The sequence below is a fragment of the Agelaius phoeniceus genome, chromosome 16 (assembly GCF_051311805.1).
Source record: "Agelaius phoeniceus isolate bAgePho1 chromosome 16, bAgePho1.hap1, whole genome shotgun sequence".
Lineage (NCBI taxonomy): Eukaryota > Metazoa > Chordata > Aves > Passeriformes > Icteridae > Agelaius > Agelaius phoeniceus.
The window spans coordinates 13,846,634-13,868,687 of record NC_135280.1 but is presented as its reverse complement, the minus strand read 5'-3'; the positions used below and the strand labels follow the sequence as shown (position 1 = coordinate 13,868,687).

General features: G+C 51.4%; 1 protein-coding gene across 3 annotated transcripts; it reads left to right on the top strand.

Moving 5' to 3' along the window:
* Nucleotides 1–75: 75 nt before the first annotated feature.
* Nucleotides 76–20,977, top strand: FAM234A (family with sequence similarity 234 member A). Of its 3 annotated transcripts, none has more exons than XM_077187044.1 (12): nucleotides 76–124; nucleotides 6,807–7,108; nucleotides 8,187–8,300; nucleotides 8,444–8,632; nucleotides 12,161–12,291; nucleotides 15,126–15,258; nucleotides 15,697–15,835; nucleotides 16,130–16,270; nucleotides 16,627–16,705; nucleotides 17,133–17,285; nucleotides 18,075–18,177; nucleotides 18,336–20,977. In XM_077187044.1, the coding sequence occupies exons 2-12, from the start codon at nucleotides 6,850–6,852 to the stop codon at nucleotides 18,545–18,547; spliced, it is 1,653 nt and encodes a 550-aa protein (XP_077043159.1). In that variant the 5' UTR covers nucleotides 76–124; nucleotides 6,807–6,849; the 3' UTR covers nucleotides 18,548–20,977. The 3 variants fall into 3 exon arrangements, with proteins under 3 accessions (XP_077043159.1, XP_077043161.1, XP_077043160.1); XM_077187046.1 differs by lacking the exon at nucleotides 76–124 and adding an exon at nucleotides 2,258–2,679; XM_077187045.1 differs by lacking the exon at nucleotides 76–124 and adding an exon at nucleotides 3,209–3,911.
* Nucleotides 20,978–22,054: the final 1,077 nt, after the last annotated feature.

Genomic DNA, 22,054 nt, shown 5'->3' with positions numbered 1-22,054 from the left:
GCCGCCGCCCGAACCGGGCCGGGCCCCGCCGCACCGAGCGGAAGCGCTCCCTGCGCAGTGACGTCACCTCCGCCGGGCGGGGCGGGGATGGAGGCGGAAGTGACGGCGGCGGCGGCGGCGCGGGGTGAGTGCGGAGCGGGGCGGGCGGGGGCCGGGGGGGACCCGGGGGGTGCCCTGGGCCGCTCCCGCCGCACCATGGGCTCCTGGCGCCTCCGTGGGGGCGCACCGAGAACGCGGCAATGTCCCCGGGCCGCGTCCCCGCGCTGGCACCGGGCGATCGGCAACGGAGCCGGCTGCCGAAGCGTCCGCGCTGCCCGCGCGCTGCCGCCGGCTCCGGGAGCGCGGGGCTGGCAGCGGCAGCGCTGGGCTCGGTGCAGCCGCGGGGCCGGGGCTGGGCCGGTGAGAGCCGCGGCTGTCAGCGCTTGCAGCCCGGCCCTGGGCCTGCCCTGCCCTCTCGGAGGGGTTTGCTGTCCCCAGAAGTGCCCCCACACCATAGCGAGAGGCCCGGGAAAGAATTCAGTCCTTCCTTCCAAAGCCCAAGGTGCTCCCTGTGATCCGAACTCCTTTATCCCGAGGCTGGGCGGCTGTGAGGGCTCCTGGGGAGCTGCTGACGCAGCAGCTGGGACTGCGGGGCTGGGCTTCAGTCAGAGCAAGAGCGAGCCCCTCACCTCTGCAGAGCCCAGCACAGCCCAAATCTCCTCCTGGACAGGTTCACAGTGAGCCCCTCACCTCTGCAGAGCCCAGCACAGCCCAAATCTCCTCCTGGACAGGGTTCAGAGCGAGCCCCTCACCTCTGCAGAGCCCAGCACAGCCAAAATCTGCTCCTGGACAGGTTCACAGTGAGCCCCTCACCTCTGCAGAGCCCAGCACAGCCCAAATCTGCTCCTGGACTGGTTCACAGTGAGCCCCTCACCTCTGCAGAGCCCAGCACAGCCCAAATCTCCTCCTGGACAGGTTCACAGTGAGCCCCTCACCTCTGCAGAGCCCAGCACAGCCACACTCTCCTCCTGGACAGGGTTAAAGCCCTGTTCCTCTTTCTCTCGGGAGCCCACAAGCCTGGTTTGCAGGTGTGAATTACAGGGCTTCTTGCTGAAAGAAAAACACTGCAATGTGTTCAACTCCAGCCTCATTTCCAGCCTTTTCTCCTTATTTTGTAAGGCAGAAACATCTTGTGTAACAGCTGGGAGAGAGAGGGGCAGTCTGTCCAGCAGGGAGGGACTGGAGCCAGCCCTTCCCTGTGTCAGGGCAGGATTGGGCTGCCTGTGGAGCTCAGGGGCTCCCCAGGGATGGATGTGTGATGAGGAAGCTTTGCTCTGTGTGTGTGTAAGTGACAGAAAGAAAAATTCCATTTCTGGGGGAAGAAAAGTGGTTTCTTTTGAAGGTATCTGTGAAGGACAGCAGCATCTGGAGGAAGGCTGTTATTTCATAGAATCATGGAATGGTTTAGGTTAGAAGGGACCATAAAGATTATCTTGCCCCACAGACCAGGTTGCTCCAAGCCCCATCCAGCCCAGCCTTTGAACACTCCTTTCACCCTGCCATAAATCTCTCCAGGCTGTGTAGGAGGCAGCATGGAATTCTGACCTGTGGAGTGAGTGCCCCACCTAAAAATGGTACTTTTTTGTCTTTTGAATAAATCCACATGAAATGACCAAATTCCAGGGGGTTTTCATGCACAGAGATCTCTGCAGAGTCCCTTGTGTGCTCAGTCTCTGGCAGTGAGGGATTCACTGTACTTCTGAGCAAGAGGGGAGTCCTGTGGGTGAGCTGAGGGTGTTTCAGTGAGAGCTGGGGGTGTCTCTGTGAGAGCTGGGGGTGTCTCAGTGTGATCTGGGGGTGTCTCAGTGAGAGCTGGGGGTGTCTCTGTGAGAGCTGGGGGTGTCTCAGTGTGATCTGGGGGTGTCTCAGTGAGAGCTGGTGGTGTCTCAGAGCTGGAGGTGTCTCAGTGAGAGCTGGGGGTGTCTCTGTGAGCTGGGGGTGTCTCAGTGAGATCTGGGGGTGTCTCAGAGCTGGGGGTGTCTCAGTGAGAACTGGGGGTGTCTCAGTGTGAGCTGGGGGTGTCTCAGTGTGAGCTGGGGGTGTCTCAGAGCTGGAGGTGTCTCTGTGAGCTGGGGGTGTCTCAGTGAGAGCTGGGGGTGTCTCAGTGAGAACTGGGGGTGTCTCAGTGAGATCTGGGGGTGTCTCAGTGTGAGCTGGGGGTGTCTCAGTGTGAGCTGGGGGTGTCTCAGTGAGAGCTGGGGGTGTCTCAGAGCTGGGGGTGTCTCAGTGAGAGATGAGGCTGTCTGTGATTTGGGAGGTTCAAGCACCCCACTGACAGCTGCCCTCGGAGTTGGCACAAGGGATCAACAACAGTTGGTGAGAGGAGTGGCTTGGGTGCAGTGGAGCTTGTAAGCCCAGGGATAATAAATGGCTGCTGTTTCTTCAGCACAGTTGTTATTACTGCCCTGACCTGTAATCAGTCTCATGCAGCTTTAATGCTCTTCTTCATCTGAGAATTTTGATCTTCCCATTACTCTCATGGAAATAATGCTGGGTTTTGTTTTGCTCTTCCCTGAACAGTTTGAGTTTCTGTATTTGAACTCCTGTCTGTAGTGGAAACTGCCTTGGATAAGAGTTTTCTCCTACAAATGACAGATGTGAAGGTGGTTGTGCTCTGGAGGAGTTTCTCATTCCCTTGCTGTGAGTGCTGTGTGGCACCTGCTGTGTCTGCACTGGAGGGTTAAATGTCATTTCAGAAGAACCTGAGGACCTGAGGACAGCTCCAGCAGGAGAATCCCAGAATGGTTTAATTTGGAAGGACCTTAAGGCTCATCTCATTCCACCCCTGCCATGGGCAGGGACACCTTCCACTATCCCAGGCTGCTCCAAGCCCTGTCCAACCCAGCCTTGGACACTGCCAGGGATGGGGCAGCCACAGATTCCCTGGGAAACCTGTGCCAGGGCCTCACCAGTCTCATTGGTGGGGTTTGGATTACAAGCTGTGTCCTCAGAAAGGCCTTAGGGACATGCCAGGAGCAGAGGTGCCCTGTCACACAGGGATGGTCTCCTCAGGTCAGTGTCCCCAGCCAGCCCTGGCTGTGACCTGGTGTCAGGAGGGAGCTGTGAGCTGCAGATGACCCAGCAAAATGATGAGCTTGAGTGCAGCATGCAGCCTGAGTGTCTTTGGGAGAGCAGAGCTCATTTTGGGAAATCTTACATGTTATTTCTTCTTGTCCTGATGTAAGTGGGACTGCAGAGAAAGGAACAAATGACCCAAGGCTGAATTCACAGCAGGTGAGTGTGACTAAATGTCACAGCCCAGTGAGTTGGCTGCAGTGTCACAGTGTGCATGGGATCAAACCCCAACAATCTGCTCATGGAAAATAGGCTGTGATGGGAATGTTGCATCTTATTCAGAGCAAAACCTGGCTGTTTTGTCTTTATTGATTGCAGCTTGGGGCTTCAACCATTTCTGGCTGACAGGAAGGAAACCTCTGCCATGCTTGAACTAACCAACCAAACAGAACTAAACCAGCCAAATGCTGTGTTTGTGTTCCTAAAATGTCCAGTCAGAACCTGATTTCATCATTCTGTGGAAGATAAAAAAATGTGTTGAACATCAAATCTAAGTTACAGTATATTGCTAGAAATTTTCTGGGAAGAACTGCTGCCTGGTGACATTCCAGATGTTGTGGTTTGGTGTTTTATGAGTGGAAAATGAGTTAAACCTTTCCAATGCACGGATCCTTAAATGATTTCTGTCACCAGTCTCCATCCACCTGACTGTCTGTGGTTCTCTGTGCTTGTCAGGCAGTTCTGTCTGACTGCTGCTGATGGTTTGCCCCTTGGGTTTAGCTATGCAGGAGTCTCTGGTTTGAGGCAGATCAGATCTGTAAATCTGCACTGTGGCTTCAGGAAACAGGACTGTGGAGGTGAGTACAGCTGTGTTTGTCCTGTCCCTGTTGTTGCTGTGGTACAGGAAGGGGTGTTTGTTTCCCCTCAGCTTGGGCTGGGGACTGCTCCCAGCTCATCCCATGGCTGGGGGGAAGCAGCCTGTAAAGGTGAGTCTGAGATGCAGATCCTGGCTGTGCTGCCACACTCCCTGGCCTGTGTGGGTTCAGTTTGGGTTTGTCACATGTGTTTTCTAATTATTTCTCATTCTGCAAGGTCTTTCTCCCATGTTTTCTCCTGTCCCCAGATCTGCTGCAGGCGGTGTGTTGTCACACTGCAGCAACACAGAATCCTGTCATGCCTGCTCCCCTGAAAGGAATGTGTTGAACTTCCCAGCTGAGTTATTTTGTGTCCTCTACCAGCAGGAGACAAGATGTCAGCTGCTAGAGGACAGTAAAACCATCTCAGATGCATACTATAATTTTCTGCTTGTCTTCAATTAAACTGATTAGCAGCCCTCTTTGTTGTTGAGCTCAGGCCATTCCACATGCTGCCAGCATGTACTTTGGCAGCACAGGCCCTGGGATTTCCTGCATTGTTTGAGTCTTGGCCATTGACCTTCGTGGTCCTCATTCTGGCACTGCCTCTGCTCTGGCAGGGGTGCAGGGGGCATTATTCAAACCCTGCAAGAAAAGAGAGAGAATTGCTTTAAAGGCATTGAGGGCTCTTTGTGCTCAGTGGCTCTGTGGGGTCATCGCTGCAGAAAAGAGGGGAATTACTGGGGTTGTCAGGATAATTACTGCTTTTTTAGTGTTCTCAGCCCAGGCCAGATGACAGTGCTGAGATTTATAGTGAGTCATAAAAAGATGCCATCGGTGCTGTGTTAGGTGGTGTCCCTTTTGGACAGAGGGGGGAGGAACCTGGGTTTGGTTTGTTTTGGGAAGTCTCATGGGCGCTGCTATGCCCTGGATCTTTCCCAGCTCTGTACTGGGAAGCTGAGGAGGTTCTGCTGGAGAGGCTGGTGGGATTGTGCTGGAGCCCTGTTGCAGCCCATGCTGTGGGTGCTGGTTGTGAGAAGATCCCTCTCCCCATCTGCTGGAGATGCAGGGACACACGAGCCACCTGCCCCAGCACAGGGGAGGTCACATAACTCACTCCTGCCACTGTCCCCATCTCTGTGGCCCAGTAAATCATTTGCTCAGCCTGAGCCTGGAGTCTTGTACCTTGAACCTGCTCAAGGCCTGGTGCACTAAAGGAGCAATGCTCAGGGCAGAGGCTGAAAGCACCACTTGATCTCTTGTTCCCCTTTCCATGTGGAGCCTTCCCAGCCATCAGGTGCCTGCCTGCTGCTGGTCTGGGAACAGCCAGGCTCGTGTGGCTGTCCCTGGTGTGGCTGGTGGGCTGATGAGAAGGGCACATGAAGTCCTTGGAGTAAGATCTTTGGAATAAGATGCAACTTCTGCATTATTGATTTGTTTGCATGGTATTGTGGAGGTTGAATTAAATTATCTGGAGTGAGATCCTATACTTGATGTAGAACAAATGCCAGAGTGCTCAGGTGGGAGTAAGTGCTTTTAAGTCCAGCAGGCTTTGAGGTTAAGGGGTTGGCAGTGCCAGGCTGACCTGCTGATTCTGTGCCTCAGGGCTGCCTTGCCATGGATCTGTCCCCCTGTGATTTGTCCCCAGAAGAGAAGAGGCCTCTGCAGTGGGACAGGGACAGCCTGGGGAGCCACAGCTGCTTGAATGAGCTGAACCTTCCCAGGGTGACTCATCTTGTGTTTCACAGAACCTGTAAATGAGCTTGGGTAGAAACGTGAGACACATGAGCCCTGTTGCTGTTGAAATCCCATGCTCTGCACTGTGTTGGTGCTGACTTTAAAGCTCTTTTCTGCTGGGGAAGTAAATGGCTGCAGTGGACAACCCAGACACGTGACTGCTGGGGCACAGTCATGGAAAATTGGCTCGGTTGTTGTGGTTATTTGCTCTGATAGAACTTTTCATAACACTGTCAAGCAGCTTTTTCCAAGCCTACTGGAATGTGTTGTTCTTTATTTCTTCCCTTGTGGTATTTTTTTTAAAGAAGCACTATCAGACAATCTGTATAAAACATGGATTTTTTACTGTTGTTGTGGGTAATGACTTACAGGCTCCTCTAACTGACTAGGGCTCTTTCCCCCACTTTTGATAGCAAATTAGAGCAGAACCCCTCTGTTTATTTTAGTTGTAGCCCAAGGTTATGATTTATAGCAGGAGAAGCTAAAATAGCAGTTGTTAACTCTTCCAGTCTGATGAAATCAGATTTGCCTGATTTTAGTCTCAGCTCCTGCCTTGTTTTTTCTCTGGGGAGGGAAGTCATCACTCTTTTGCCTTCTGCAGCTCTGGGTTGCTGAACTTACCCAGTGGTTACTCATGTTGAAGAGCTTTGGTTTGCTTCTATACAGAAAACTCTGGTGTTTGTTTCTCTCTCTCTCTGGGGAAGCTCAAGTGCACATTACAGTGGAGAACAGCCTTATGTTGGGATATAAAGGTCACAAGTGTTTCCTTTCACCTCTCCAGTGGGAGCCAGGCTGACATACACGGGAGGTGGCAACAAGTCTTTGCAACAAAAGGAGCTTTTGGGGTGTTTTTCTTGAGGGAGACCTGCAGACCAGTCAGTCCTTTCTGTGTGGGCTCTGTACCTTCCTTGTCCAGCTCTAGCAGAGTTGATTTCCTCCTCTGGGGAAGAATTGGTGCTGTTCCTGCATTCCATGAACTCTCTGTGTGGGAGACCTCCAGCACCAGCAGTGTGTTGTATCCAGCTCTGTGACAGTACACTGCTTTGCTCACCTCCCATTAAATGTTTCCAGAGTGAATATCAGGTAGTAACAGAATATTTTAATTTGTGTTTTTAAAATATATTTCAAAATGTGTTTTGACTTCTTTTTCCATTGTTGCAGTGAAGGAGGAGAGGGGTGTGTGAACACCCATGAATGAGCTGTGATGGATAACAAGGACTCAGAAGCTGAGATCCACCCTCTGAAGACTGAGGATGTAAAAGCTCAGGAGAACCATGAACACTATGTGGAGAGGAGGATTATCAAGTCCTCGGGGCTGTCCCGGCTGTCCCGGTGGCGCACTGCTGCCTTCTTCATCTCCCTCTTCCTCTGCCTGATCATTGTGTTTGCTTTCTCCTTCATCATTCCCTGCCCAGAAAGGCCAGTTTCAGAAAGAACATGGTTCCAATACTACAACAAAACAGGTGAGCTTGCTGCAGCAGGATAAATACTTACCTAGAGTCCTTTTCCTTTCTGTGCCATGGATTTGGGTTGTGGACCTCTGCCTAAGCCCAGACCTGCAGGGATGCAACCCTTGGGAGCCAGAGCTGTGAATACCTGACCTGGATAAGCAATGGCCCATCATAATTGGAGTGGCCTTCCAGGAGGTGTTTACAGGATCTAGTGGAGAAATTAGATTCTGCTCTGAAGTGGTAACAAGGTAGCAGGCTGGCCTCAATCACAAAAAAAAAAAAAAAAAAAAAAAAAAGAGAGAAAGGATATCTGGGAATAAACCTCTGTTGAAGCTTGCTCTTTAAAATGTTCCTTTGGAGTTCAAGCTGAGGTTGAAGGCAATTAGGCATTTTTTCCTCTGTCATTTTGACTTTCTCCCTTTTCCCCATGGCCAACACGAAGGAAAGAAGAATAATTCCATCTTGTTTTTTTAATAAATTGCTCTGTAGTTATTATAGCTATTTTTATTCTGGTTGTTTTAGTTGGCTCTTCAGCCTGGGTCCTGCTCCCCAGTGGCTCTGCAGTCGTTTCTGGGAGAGCTTTTCTTTAACCTTGTGTGCTGTAGGTTGTGCTGGCTGTGCTGTAAATGCAGAGATAGTGCTCACAGCAGGGACTGAGCTGCGTGTGGTGCTGCAGACACCCCAGGTGCTGCTACTCTCAGCTTAGGAAAGCTGCTTTTGGCTGCTAAAAATATGGAGTATCTGGGTTTTGTGGGGCTTGGGTGGGGCTTCTTTGTACTTTGAGAATAGCAGCCCCACTCCAAGATCACAGTTGTTCTTTTTTCAGCATAGTTCAAATTCTGGCTGCTTGCCTCTTAAAAAAAGACATCCTCTGGGGAACAGCAAATTGAAAAAATTGTTTGGCACTAACTTCCTGTCCTTGGTACTTGTGTATGTGATTTTTTTTCATATAAAAGCCAATTTGTCCTGATGTTACACTGTCCAGGATGGAGGCAGTGAGTAGGTCTCTAGGAATTTGTGTTCTGCTCCAACTTTCTCTGCTGTGAGCTAAGGAAATCCTCACCAGAGCCTGGCTTGTGTTCTCTTGCAGTGCCCTACCCATTCCTTGCTATAGCAGATGTGAGTGAAGACAAAGTACAGGATGTGCTCTTTGCATTCAAATCTGGCAACAGCAGCAGATTCAACATGTCCTGTCTGGATGAAGGTACCTGCTCCACAAAGGGCTGTCCTTTCTCTTCCAGTTCCAGTCGGTGACTGGGAGAGAAAGCTGGGTGGGAGGAGGAGCTGGGTGAGTCCCAGCTCCTGGGTGGTGCAGGGGCAGCTCCCTCTGACCCCTCTTGTCCCCAGGGCTGCCATCTCCCTGTGCCTTCGTCGCTGCAGTGTCTGGCAGGAACGGCAGCGTGCTCTGGGAGAGCCCAGCTGCAGAGGAGGTGCAGTGGCTGCAGTGTGACATCCAGCAGCTGGGCACAGCAGCATCCCCGGGCTGCCTCGTGGTGGAGAAGCCACTGGCCCTTACAGCACTCAGCCTGAACACAGGTGAGTGCCAGCAGAGCCCTGCTGCCACACAGGGCATGGCCCTTTTGCTTTCCTCACCTGGTGGCCTCCAGGGGGGATGTCAGTGTGACATGGACAATGAGCATTGGGTATTTGTTGTTTGGAAGCCTTGCCAGAGCCGCTTGCTGGGCGTTGAGGAGCGCGTGCTCTCAGCCCCGCTGTTCCAGAGGTTGGTGGGGGTTTGTGCCAGCCACTGTTTCATAAGACCAGTGTTCCAAGAGCTTTTGAAACAGGAGGAGCAGTCACTAGCTGTGTTAGTTTATACTCCCCAGGGTTAGGCACAAACCTGCACCTGCAATGTTTCCCAGTTATTTGTGTGTGTGTGTGCCAGGAGTGCCTGCTGTGGCAGGAGGAGTGGGAGTTCCAGGCATTTATGATTTTAAAGTTGTCAAGGAGAGCACTTAGGATAAGTGTTTGCCAGTCTGTTTCAGTAGTCTACAATTCTGCCTAGTTCCTCTGGGAAGGTTTTTTCCTTTCCAAACTTGGAGGTGGAGAAATTCATCATCATCATCTTGCCTGACGTGGGTGGGGGTAAGGAGTGCCTGTACTACTTTAGGAACAGTGATCATCTGCTGCACCTTGAACCCTCCTTGCTGGTGAAGCCTAAAATACATTTCCATCTTGGAGGTCACTATTTCAAAGATCTAAACAATATATATTCCCCCTAGGATCCCATTCTTTGTATCACATCCTGTTTTCCAAAATTTGGAAAAAAGAAATAGCAAGAGATCCAGCTCTAAGGAATCTGAAGAAAATCAGGTGTAGCTTTTAATTTCTAGAGTATAGTTGGAAGTGTAGATACACACAGAGCTAGAAAGTTTCTATACCAGCAGAGACCTCTTATCACCATTTCCCTCATGTGTAGGCTTTAGCACAGGTTATTTTTAGACTATTAATGAAGTAGGTACTTTCAGGTCAAAGTGTAGAAAGTTGGCTGTGGAGCCAAAGGCTTGTAACTAAAGACAGCCATAAAGGCAAGTGTGGAGAGGAGGAGCCAGGCTAAGCTACAGGTCACAGCAACACAGGGAAGAAAACATTCCATAGATAACTTCAAAGCAAGAGAGGAAAAAATGCATCAGAAAAGTGAGTAACCCAGGAGTTTATGTATTTAATGCCTTTTTGCTATTAAGTAGGTTAAAAATGCTTTCTGAGCTTAGCTGACTGGGGGTTAGGAGGGCAGAGCAGAATAAAATGTATTTAAATAGGCTAAATGTATTCAAAGAGGCAAAGTCCAACTTACATCACAGTGTGCTAAAAACAGTAGCCAGCACAATCTTTAGCTGTTAATGATTCATCATCGTGGAGGATTTGGTGAGATTCCAGGGCTCTCAGGCTGTCTAGCCCCTGCCTGTAGGAAGATTGAAGGAGAGATAGGCAGATTATCATCTGACTGTGTCTGATGTGGTTTTGATCTTTAAATGCTGATAAAGTTAGTGGGTTTTTTATCAGTTGAAGTTGTTCGAAGTCCTGCTTTCTTCATTGCCACAAGGAGTGACCAGGGTGGGCAGGAAGGGAAGTGTAGGAGTGCATGCTCCTGTTTGTGTGGGACATCTAACATTCCTGCATGTTTATCTTCCCAGCAAACTGGGACACATAGGAGCTTAAGATTAACTATTCCAGGTCAGAGCAAAAGTCTTTGTAGCTGTGTATTATTCCATCTCTGCCACAGCCTGAGGCAGAGTCTCAAGAAAGAGGACAGGAGTAAGAGTTTTGTTACATCTTCTCTCTTCATCTGATCCTCCAGCAGCCTGAACTGTGAGCCCTGTGGGTGGTTCTGGTCTCCTGAGGGATTGGGCAGAAAGGGCATCATGATGATCAGATGATGGAACTGCTTCTGTGTGAGAAATCACAAAATAAATAAACCAGAACTCCAACCTGGAGAACATCTGACAGGGAGAAAACTCCTGTGTCCTCTGTGTCTGCTTGAAGTGAGAGCTGAGCTCAGTTTTCTGAGTTCTGATTTTATTATTCCTTCCAGACCAAAACAATCCAGCCCTTTCACCCAGGTTAGATTTGCAGTCTGGGCACTTGCCTGATTTCCATCGTGGCTCCTCTTGCTGTGACCCTGGGCTCTGAGGAAGCACCGTGGCACTGCAGATGTCAGAGATGACAGTCCCATCTCCTGCTGATGGAGCAGGAGAGAGCTGCTTCCTGTGCTCTCTCTGGGCTGGGTTACAGCATGGAAAACTTCTCAAGTGCTTGGTGTTGAATCCAGCTCAGTGTCACCTGTTCCTATTAACTCAGACTGTTCTTTTAAGAGAATAAGATATTTTCTCCCAAGCTCTGTCAGCTGTCTAACCACCAAAGATTAGAGCCTGGAAAATTAGAGCCTAGAAATTCACTGGCAAGTGAATTTCATTAGCCTGGTCTTACTCTTGTACCTTTGGACAGTCCTGGAGCTAGAATGTGGTAATTTAAAACTTCTCTTCTTTCTCTGCCTGCTTATTTTCTTCGAGGGAAAAATTCTTTGCCTGGCCATGATTTCCTAAGGAAAGTAGGAAATCTGCTCTCTTCACTTCACATCTGTTGTCATAGTAACAAATCCGTGGTTTTTTCAGCTTTGCAGTAAAAGCTTTGGAGCAATTCTACTAGAAATACAGCCTGCCTTAAATTATTGCAGACAGCATCAAGTAGTAATTCCTTGGCTTTCAGTCCAGCTGCCTTCCTGACAAAGAACAGATGATTACTTTGCATTCCCGAAATGCTAATTGCTGTGTGTGATGCTGGGTAAAGGGGAGGGTAAACATTTGCCCTGGGAGCACCTAAACCGACACTGAAATGTTCATTAGAAAGAAAACCCCCCCAGCAGTGTCCTCCCTGCCAGATTCCACTGCAAATTCCACTGGTCAGTGACTGGAAAGTGGCCCACAGCTGTGGACAGTGGATGGATAGAGCCACTCAGCTGGTCTGGAGCTGTTGAAGAGAAACAAACACCAGCCACCCCCTGTTTGTTAAAAAGCAAATCTTTGTTACCTCAGTGTACAAACAAGTTTGAGGTGTGTGTTCTTCAAACAAGGGAGAGGTGGGATGTGGCCTGAGCTGTGGCTGGTCATGTCAGTGGGGAAACATCTGCAGGAACATCTGCAGAGGGCAAGTTGCAGCAAAGAAGGTTCTGCCAGGAGTTGCAGCAGCCCTGGTCAGAATTCAGCTGTTTTATGGTCTCAAAATGTCTGTGCAGATTTAAGTGCACAGCAGCAGGGATTTAGATCACAGCAAAGGCTTCTCCATGCCATGAACGTGCTGGGAAGCTTGTTAACCAAAGGCACAAGGGAAGCAAGCTGTTCTTTGTGCCAGGGTGTTTGGGTGCATTCCTGCAGGCAGCTGGGATTGCTTTCCAATGTAAGATGAAACTGTGGATGCTGGGATTCATTGGGAATGCAGAAAAGCAAGGAAGTACCCCATGATCAGCATAAATGTGGTTGGTTTGTGGTGCTGATGGGCTGGGACAGGAGCATTAATAACCTTTCAACCTAAGATGCCTTTTAATGACTGTTTCCCACTGTGTTCCAGGGGAAGTTCTGTGGAGGCAATCCCGTGACTTTGGAGCTAATTATACTGTGCTGACTCCTTTATCAGTGATTCCAGATGTGGATAATGATAAAGTTCAGGACCTGATGATCTTTATTACTAAAGAAGTCCAGGTATGTCATGCTGAAGCTCTGATAAGCCCGGTGGCTGCCACAGAGGATGGCAGGAATGCTGTTTATTTCCACCTTGTAGTCTCAGAGGAAGTGTCCAGAGGCCTCTGGTTTCTGTGGGTTTGGGGTGGGTCCCTCCAGAGATGTACTCCCAAATCAGCACAAGTGTTTTATGGTTTAAAAAAATGAAATAAATCAAAGAGCTGGGCAGTAATCCCTCCCCCTTCTCAGTGTGCTCTCCTCAGTGCATGTTCCTGTGCTGTCTGGGGAGTGAGCTGGGGCAAGATGAGCTTGCAGTTTTCTGCTTCTCTGCTTAGAGAAGTGGAAGTGAACAAGCCCTGACAGCTTTGGCTCTTAGATCAAAGCACAGCTGACAGTCAGTGCTTTTGTACCAGCACTGCCCTTTTCTGATCCCTTCCCTCTCTCTGCCTGTGGTCTGCTTTGCACTGCTCTTCCCAGTGTCACTGTGCTGGTTAATTCTGATCTGAGTTCATTTAGTGAAACAGCTGCTGGAGGTGTTAGATATCTCCCTCCAAATACTGCTTCTCCCATTTCTGACAGGGGGAAAGTCATGTACCCAGAACAGTTTTTCTGCTAAAACATCTGAATCCATGATGGAGTGGCACAGCACTGCCTGCATGCCCAGTCTGTCCTGTTCAAAGCACACAAGTTCCAGCTCCCTCTGGGTCTGATGGGAGCAGTGGGAGCCCCATGTCCTCATAGCAGAGCCATGGAGTCATTGAGGTTGGAAAAGACCTCTGAGATCATCGAGTCCAACCTGTGACTGCTCCCTTCCTTGTCACCACCCCAGAGCACTGAGTGCCACCCCCAGGCTTTCCTGGGACACCTCCCACAGTGGTGACTCCACCACCTCACTGGGCTGCCTCTTCCAATGTTTAACAACCCATTCTGGGAAGAAATTCCTCCTGGTGTCCAACCTGAACCTCCCCTGGCACAGCTTGAGCCCATTTCACCTTGTGCTATCCCTTTTTCCCTGAGAGCAGAGCCTGATTCCCACCTGGCTGCCCCCTCCTGTCAGGGAATTATGGAGAGTGAGAAGGTCCCTACTGAGTCTCCTTTTCTCCAAGCTGAGCCCCCGCAGCTCCCTCAGTTCCACCTCAGAGGACATGTGCTCCAGACCCTTCCCTGGACCTGCTCCAGCACCTCAGTGTCCTTTTGGAATTGAGTGGCCCAGACCTGGACACAGCAGTCAGGTGTGGCCTCACCAATGCCCAGTACAAGGAAAGGCAGAAGCATTTCCTTGGCCCTGCTGGCCACCCTGTGGCTGGTACAAGCCAGGTGCCATTGGCCTTCTTGGCCAATGTCCTACATAAGAAAATAGAGTTTTGTTGTCCAAGGCATTGTTGTTGCCAGAGTCATCAGAAATTCCATCTTCTCCACCTCCTACAGTTCTCTCTGTTTTCTTTCCTCCTTGCTTTTGCTATCCCAGTTATCTCAAGGCTTTTGTTTTTTTAATCTTAGGCAGCCAAGAAAAGTTTGAATGTAGCCTCTGTTCTGCAAGACTGCCTTTTGATCTGTTTTCCATTTTAGCTCTCTTGCTATCTTGGTATGAAATCCCTTCCTCCCTCTGGATTTGGCAAGCACTTTCCCAACTTAAGGAAAAGTATGTTCTCTTTTGAGAATCACGCAAATGTAGGAGCTGGAGTGGAGCTCTGCAGCTTGGAAAGGGCTGGTCAGAAGGGAGATTCAGCACTCAAGTAGAGGAGTTTTGTTGCTATCCAGGGCTGCAGTTGAAAGGAGAGAGCTGTGAGCAGTCTGTGGAAGGGTTTGTGTGCAGGGGCTGAGGTGGCAGCATTTCCAGAGAGTCCATTGACCCCTACCTGCTGCAAGCTTCAGCACAAGCACATCCCAGAAAATGTGATGGTTTTTGGGATCCATCTCCTGTGGCAACACAGAGGGGTTGCCAGTGCAGCAAGGAAAATGTGTTTCTCACCCCCTGTGTAAATAAATACCCCTGGCTGTCACTGCCCAGGGCAGCCACTGGAGCAGTAAAGGTACAGCTGACTACCAGAGCTGGTGTGTGTCTCTTACCAGTGCAGGAGGCTGGGAATAGCTGGTGGATGTGTGGTGTTCTCCCTCTCCAGGTGTGTTCTCATTCTCCCTTTTTCACCTGCCAGACTCTCCAGATTTGCTTTGGATTTTCTTTGCTTTCCAGTCCCTCCCTCTCAAGGCAGAGGGAAGGGTTCCTGCCTGACTCAGCATCTCTGATGGATGCTGTTTCTCCTGGTCAGATGTTTCATTTGTCCCTAAAGTCCATTGCACTCCCCAGACTCTGACTGTTGCTCAGACATTTAAATCTGATCCTGACTTTAACCTTTATTCTCCTGGGTGAAATGTTTTTAGTGGATTTTGTTACCCTGCACAAAGAATAGAAAGAAACCTATCAGCTTTTTTATCTTCTTGGACTCACATGAGCCTGAGGAGGAGTAGATTAAGGCACTTAAAACATTTAGCACAGCTGCCATGTGAATCCAAATTCCCCATGTCCATATGCTGCATTGTTGCTGACATAGGTCATCTCCATCTTAAGCTTGCTGGATCTTGGATCTTTGCTGTCCTTACAGAGCTGGGGCTGCTGTTCCACAGTCCCAGTCTGTAAGGAGGGTGGGTAGCAAATTCTCAGAGCAGGTGGCTGTGCTGGAAGTGGTTTTCAAACTTCCAGAAGAATTCAGAGCAGAGGTGTCACCAAACTCACGCCCACTCCTCCAAAACCAGGGAGAGACTTCCCATCCAAGCCTGTGCTGCTCCCATTCAGTTGCTGTTTGGTACCAGCTTTAACCTTGTTGCTTGTTGTCTGTAATCCCTTCCCTGTGTAGGTGAAGGTCTTCATCTATTCAGGAAAAACTGGCCAGCAGCTTGGCTCCACGGGCAGCCTGAGGGTGGATGGAGCCGCTCGCTACGTCAGGCTGCAGCTGCACTCCTCCTCCTCCTACTTCCTTTTCTACACAGGTACAGCTCTGCTGGGGAATTCAGTCTGAAAGAGGGATTGTAGCTGAGATCAGGGTTAGTAAACATCATCTGACAGTGTGTTTTGCATTCTTACAAGCTGTGTGGAGCTTTCACCTAGTCAGAGAGCTGTTCGGGGGGGGGGGCTTCTGCTTAAACTGCAGTTTGTTATGCACTGTAGTGATTTTATTTAACAAATGTCAAGCATGAAAGGATTAGGCAGTCATTTATAGCAAATGATTACTGTGGAACACTTGGATTATAAACAGATAAAATGTTAAAAGCATTCAATAGCAGGCTTGAGTCTCAAAATACCACTACAACTCTATGATGCAAGCCCTAAAAATATAGTTGATCTGGCAGATCTGGAAAATCATAGAGTTCAGAGCAAGGGCAGGATAACTTATCTCTCTCATTCTTGTCTTTTTTTTTTTCCCACAGAGAAGTCTGTCTATGCATATTCCCTGAAAGACCTGTGCAGTACAGTAGTTGGGGTGGAAGTTAAGCTTTCCAGCTTCCAGCTGGATTCTCATTTGGAGAAGAACATTGACCGTGCCACGCACCTCTTATCCCCTCTCAGGTGTGAGGTTATGTCTTGGAGGCTGGTGGAGTGGGGAGGGGGCTGGTGTTCCTGACAGGGTGGCCTGGTGGGACTTTGTTCTCTCCTGGCTGTGTGGTTTTTGGACTAGGAGCACATCCAGAGTTCAGGACAAGGGTTGCTGTCAATGGCTTCATCAGGGATTCAAAGAAAAGCAGAGAAAGCACATTGGGGTTTCCTATTTGGATTTACTGTGCAGGGAAAAAAAACCTCCAAACCTCACAGTAAAACCATCCATGGCCTAAAAGGTTTAATAATTTCTCTGTCCTTGTTCAGATTTGAAGACATTCGCTACCTGACAAAAGTTCCTGGGCACTCACGGGACAACATCTTGGTTGTGGACTCAGAGATGGCCAAACTGATCAACACAAAAGATCTCCACACTGTGTGGACCCTCAATGTGTCCCGTGTTTTGAGGTAGTGTTCTCACTGTGGGCTACATGTGGCATTTCCAGGTTCCCAGCAGCAGCAATGTCCTGGCAGATTCAATTCTTTTTTTGCCTGGGTCATATCTTGATCTCGCTTATTGTGTTGTGTCCCCTCAAATGCTGGGAGCTGCTTCAGGCTGGAGGAGCTCAGAGCTTTGCTTGCTCATTTTGTGCCTGCTGTGATGTGGCTGGGCTCAGAGTTGGGGTGGTACCAGGCCAACCCAGTGTTATCCAGTCAAGTCTCTTAGCAGGGCAGGTGTGGGAGGATGGAGGCAGCTGGGAAAGCAAAGTGTGCCCAACCATCAGGGTGGGTTCAGGTCTGTCCCTGCTCTTTCTCTCCCTCAGTGAGCCACTGCTCGGTTACTACAAACCTGATGCCCATGGTGTTGTCCTGGAGAGTGAAATTGGACCCAACAGGAAGAAGGTTTGAAATTTCTTCCTTTTAACTTCCCATTTCTCTGTATGTCACAGCTCAAGCAGGAATTGAGCCAAGGACAGTTGGTGGGATGTGTTCCCTCTGGCTGATTTTAGGAAGCTTTAAGCTGTGAAAGGATCTCTTTCAACAGGTTATTGAAGCCAGCTCAGGCACTTTAATTCTCTTCCCAGCAAGAGACTTCAATGACAGAACTTTGAACCCCTTGAAGTAGCTGCAGAACTTGTGATTTTACTCAAATATGGCCAACCCCAGGTCTCACATCTCTGTGATGCTCTGCTTCAAATATTTCCCCATCTTCCCATGTGTCATATACTCGTTCCCATAGACAGTGTGAGGAGAGACAGCTGACCTGACTTCTCTCTCATGGCTTGTGAGCTGCTTTTGTCATGAGTTCCTTTTCTTTCTTCCCTGCTAGGTTATGATTGTTGAGAGTGAATCTGGAGCAATCCAGTGGGAGCTGAAGCTGAACTCAGGACCAGGGAGCCCTGGCCCAGCCACCCTTCCCACTGCAGATCACCGCTCTGCCTTCCTCATGTGGGGGGACTTCCAGGAGCCAGGCAATGACACAGTGAGTGCTGCTGCTGGGGGCTGCTCTTCTCCAGGCTTTGGGCCAGAATTTGGTGGAATTACCCTTTTCTCAGTGTTGATATTCCCATCTGTCTGTGCCACTGACCCTGCAGCCTCATGCCGTGGGTGTGGGGTCCGTGTCCACAGCCATGTCCCTGCAGGTGGTGGTGGCACTGGCAGCTTTTGTCATCCTCAGCCTAGTTATGTAGAGAAAATGAAATTGGTGGCTCTGTGAGCAAAGTAACTGCCCTGCCTTGGTGTGGCACTGTCTGTGAGGTGGGAGGCTTCTGGCCTGGCACCTCTGGAGTTGCTGCTGTTTTCCTGGGAGCCTCCCATGGCAGCATTGCTTGCAGTGATCTCTGTGGCCACGTGAATATCCTCTCTGTGCCCCAGGCAGCCTCAGACAGCCTCGGTGCACAGCTCAGCTGCTTGCAGAGTGCTCGGGGCAGTGACAGGCAGCACTGGTGACAGTTTGTGTCTCAGAGGCTGCTGAAGCACCAGCTGAACTTCCTCTGCTTTCCTTGCTTGCTCTGCCAGCCCTGAGGCAGAAATCTGTCTCCTGCCTGCAGCAGACAGGCCAGCTATTTGCAGGAAGCTTGGGGTGGGAAGGAGAGCAGTAAGCAAAATTCCAGCACTTGTCCTGATGGCGTCATCAGGCTGAGCTGGGCTGACACGGACAAGTGTCTGGCTGGGTGTATCCTGTCCAGTGTGAGTAATAGCTGAGCCTGGTGCTGCTGCTGTCTCTGGAATAAGGTGTGAGTGTGTCCTGATCGTGTCCTGTTGGTTGCAGAGACCCGGAGCTCCTCTCCAGAAGCTTTACCTTTTCCATCCTTCCTACACTAATGTCGTGTTGGAGCTTCGCAACAGCACTGACCAAATCATTGCATTCACTGGTGAGTCCTCTCCTTGCAGCCCTCCAGCCAGGAGCTGCAGGAGGACCCTGGTCCCTCCTGGTCCCTCCTGGTCCCTCCTGGTCCCCGTGGGGTGGTGGGTGTGGTGGCCAGCCCAGCACACGAGGCTCAGGCTGTGTTTCCATGTGCTCCTGTTGCAGCGGCGCTGTTTGAGCGGAGCCGTCACGCCTGCTACGTGCTGCTGCGGGGCCCCCAGCCTGGAGAGGGGCCAGGCCCCGTGTCCCTGATGAAGAGGAAGCTGAAGGAGGACGTGGCACTGAGCAGGGTGCTCTGGCTGCGCCGCACACCCGGGGATGAGGAGCAGCACATCCGGGACCGCCTGTACAGGATGCGATTCCAGAGCCGAGATTGAGCTGAAGGGGAACGGGAGAGGCTGCCCTGCTCTGCAGCCCTGCTCTCAACAAGCCCAGAGCCTGCAGTCCCATGGGAAGCTGCCTTTCTTGATCCACAAACCAAAGTGTGGCTGGCAGGGAAGCACCCCCAGTGTCGAGGGACAGCCAGGCTGTGGGGGCAGCCTCCAGAGTGTCCGTCCTCAGAGCTGATGGGACTTCAGTGCTTGGCCACCACTGAAGTGTCATCAGCTCGGGGAGGAGGGCTTTCCCCTCCATCCCTCTGTGCCCACAGAACTGTGCTGACTCAGGAGTGTGTCTGGAGGAAAACATGTGCTTGCTGAGGTGCCAGAATTGATGGTTTCTGGGATGCCTGAGAAGTGGAGTTGGATGTCTGGGAAGTAGAGTTTGCTGTGTGGTGTTAGATTTCCTTTCTGAGTCAGCTCTCCTGGCTGGGGAGAGGTGCTTGGCTGCAAGTTGATTTGCAATTACCCTCTCCTGGATTTGGGCCATGCTTCATTAGTGAGGGGGGTGTGTGGTGACCCCAGCCATGGCTGTGGTGTGTCTGGTGTCACTTGGCCAGCAAAGCACAGGTTAAAGTGTCATTCTACTTAGCAAATAGCCTTTTCTTCCAAGAACAGCCCCCTGTGTCCTACTCTGCAGTCACCAGCCTGCCTGTGTCTGTGTCCTCTGCTGCTTCCTGCCCAGCCAGGCTGTGCAGAGTTGGTGGCACCAGGAGGGAGCTGGTTTTCCCCCTGATGGGTGCATCAATGCTCCTCCCTTCCCTCAGCCTGCTTATAGGTGGTGAGAGACCCACCCTGAGCCCAGGCTGGCTGGTCCATGGAGGTACCACCACCACCTCTCCAGCTTTAAGGAACCAGAGGATCTGGCTTGAGTAGAATTGCACTTTAACCTTTTCTGGGAGCTGGGATTGCTGCTCTGGGAAGCCCTGGCAGTGCCAGCACCCTGCTCATTCAGCCTTGCAGCTGCTGAGGAGCCTTCTCCAAGCACTGTTCCTGCTGCCAGGAGGTGGGCAGGAGCTCTGTGCTGCCTCCCTGCCCTTGGAATTGAAGTGATGCTGGGTGAGGATCCTCGAGCACTCTCCTCTCTGCCCAGCCTGCTATCCTGAGGGGATGGGACAGGTTGCTGTGTGAAGATGAGATGTGTCTCCTGGAGATCCATGTAGCACCATGAGGTGTTTGCTCTGCCCTGCCCTGATGGGTGCCAGTGCAGGCTGTAGAAACAAGGTGCAGAGCCTTGAAAACAGTTTGAACCAGCTACTCAGTCCTGAAAATAAAAAATAGACCTAAAAATAACCTCTCTCAGGCTCTGCAGGGCTGGAGGGGGTTTGGCCAGTGCCTCCCTCCCTTGCTGAGTCTGACCCTGGGGGATGTGTAGAAACACTGTAGGATGGGAATGTGCAGCATCAGGCATCAGCTCTTCCCTTCAGGCACTGCTGGGCTGAAGGTGCCCCTGGGCAGCTGCTGTCACCAGCTCACAGCACAGCCCCAGCCCTCCCAGGCTGCCTGGGCACCTCCTGCTTCCAGCCCTGTCTCCCTGTGCCCCATACCCTGGGCAGTCAGGGGAGCCAGCCCTGGGCTGTTGGCTGTGCAGGAGTGCTCCACAACCTTCAGAGCACCCTGGGCTCAAAATGATGGGCTTGCCCCTGTGCCTCTCTTCCCAGCTGTTTCCTGAGGGAGTCCAGGAGTGCAGGGAGGTTCCTCAGCTGTGTCCCCTGCTTGAGTTTCCTCTTTGCTCAGCACCTTAGGCCTGACAGCCCCCCAGGTCTCTGTGCCAGTGTTGCAGCCATGAGGGGCTGGATTGAGGCTGCCCTTCAGCCAGCTGGGGCAGGGCACAGGGCAGGGCACCCCAGGCTTGCACTGCAGCCCAGCCTGAGTGCTGGGTGGGGATTGTTTCCTGCTGAGATTCCCCTGGCCGGGAGCAAGGGGAGTGCCTGGGCTGTGTTCTCATCACACTCTCCCTCCTCAGATCCCTACCCAGACCTGACCTTCCCATAGGCACACTGAATGTTCCTTGAGGAGAGCTGGATTTTCAGCTTTGAGAAGCTTTCCTGGCTTTAAGTTGTCCAGAAATGTTTCTGAACACTTTGGAAACGCAGATTTCGCCGTGGCAGCTCAACTAAACGCATCAGTGCCAAACCAGCACCTTCTTAACAAAACCAGTCTGTTTCCAGCTTGTTTCCTGTGTAATTGTTTTGTTTGTTTTTTTTTTTTTTGGTTTTTTTTTTTTTTGCAGTATTTGATGGATGACTTTGTGCCTTGATTCAATAACTCAGCTGGGTGGCAATGGCTATATCACTGTGTTATGTGTTAGTGTGGTTTTTAACACTGAGACTGTTTGGTTTGGTTCTTTAACTTATTGCAAATTGTGCCGTACAGGACTCGCTCTAACCAGAAGGGTTTCAATAAATCCTCTTTTGCATTGTTTGTAAATGGTGCCCTGCTTTGATGTTGCAGGTTATACAAGATTTGGGATTTCTTTGTCAGCCCTTTGAGTGACCTCCCCGACGCAGAGCCCCCCTCCTTGGGCGGGATTCAGGAGTCCTGGTGATGCTTTGATGGCTGAGGTGCTGCCTGCTGCCCTGTCCTGCTGTGGGCAGGTGATGGACCAGGAAAAGGGAGAAGCCAGCATGTGGAGAGAGGCTGGAGTTAGATAACAAGGCCGGGCCAGCCCGTCCCTGCCCCCCCCGGGGCTCTGTGACCTGGTTTTACACCCCAGATTCCCTCTGCAGTCCATCAGCACGAAAATCTCATGCCAGGGTTTGGATTTGGATCAAGCGGGAGCGTGGCGGGCGCTGTCTCCTGGAGCTCGGGGCCATCTGTCACTGCCCCAGGGCCCCGGCTCCACCCTGTGACCGGGGCTCCAGCAACTTCCCCTGCCCCGGGGCTCTGTCTGCCCAGAACAGAGCTGAGAATGCCCCTCGCTCTGTGCCAGGCTCTGCGGCAGAGCAGGATCATCCCCAGCATCCCAACCTCCCGTGTGTGTCAGCCAGGATACGGGACGGCCCCTCCTTGTCGGTTTGGGGCTGGAGCTGTGCCCAGCTCTGCTCTGTAGGTACGTGTGGAGCAGGCTGGGCTCCAGGGCTGAGCACTGCTGGGCATCAGCCCCCCTCTCCTTTATGTAACACCAGCGATAATCCTCTGCAGCTGGGGCTGTGCTCCCGGCAGGGGAATAATCCTGCCCTGCGATGCTCAGCCTTGCTCAGATTAACAGCCCATGGACAGGAGAGTGGCTCAGCTGCCAGCCCACAGGGCCAGCCCCATTCCAGAGGCCTTTTTGTCCCTGCCAGGTGTGGGTGGCACACCCTGAGTGCCAGCTGGGCCGTGCCAGGCTGGTGCTGCCCCTCGGAGCCCGAGATCGGTGGGTGCTGGCTGTGCCGTGGGGGGGCTGGTCCCCTCCCGGCCCTGCACCCTGGCTGGCTGCTGCAGGCATGGGAGGACATCGCTTCCAGCCTGGAGAGCAGCTCACAATCCGGCCCGGAGAAATGGGCAGCGTTTTGTGCCCCTCCC

Bases quoted from the DNA above. Each gene is read 5' to 3' on its own strand.
- FAM234A (XM_077187044.1), top strand. From the start codon at position 6,850: ATGGATAACAAGGACTCAGAAGCTGAGATCCACCCTCTGAAGACTGAG. The intron at 8,301-8,443 runs GTACCTGCTCCA...TCTTGTCCCCAG, and splicing joins CATGTCCTGTCTGGATGAAG to GGCTGCCATCTCCCTGTGCC. The intron at 16,271-16,626 runs GTAGTGTTCTCA...TCTCTCCCTCAG, and splicing joins AATGTGTCCCGTGTTTTGAG to TGAGCCACTGCTCGGTTACT.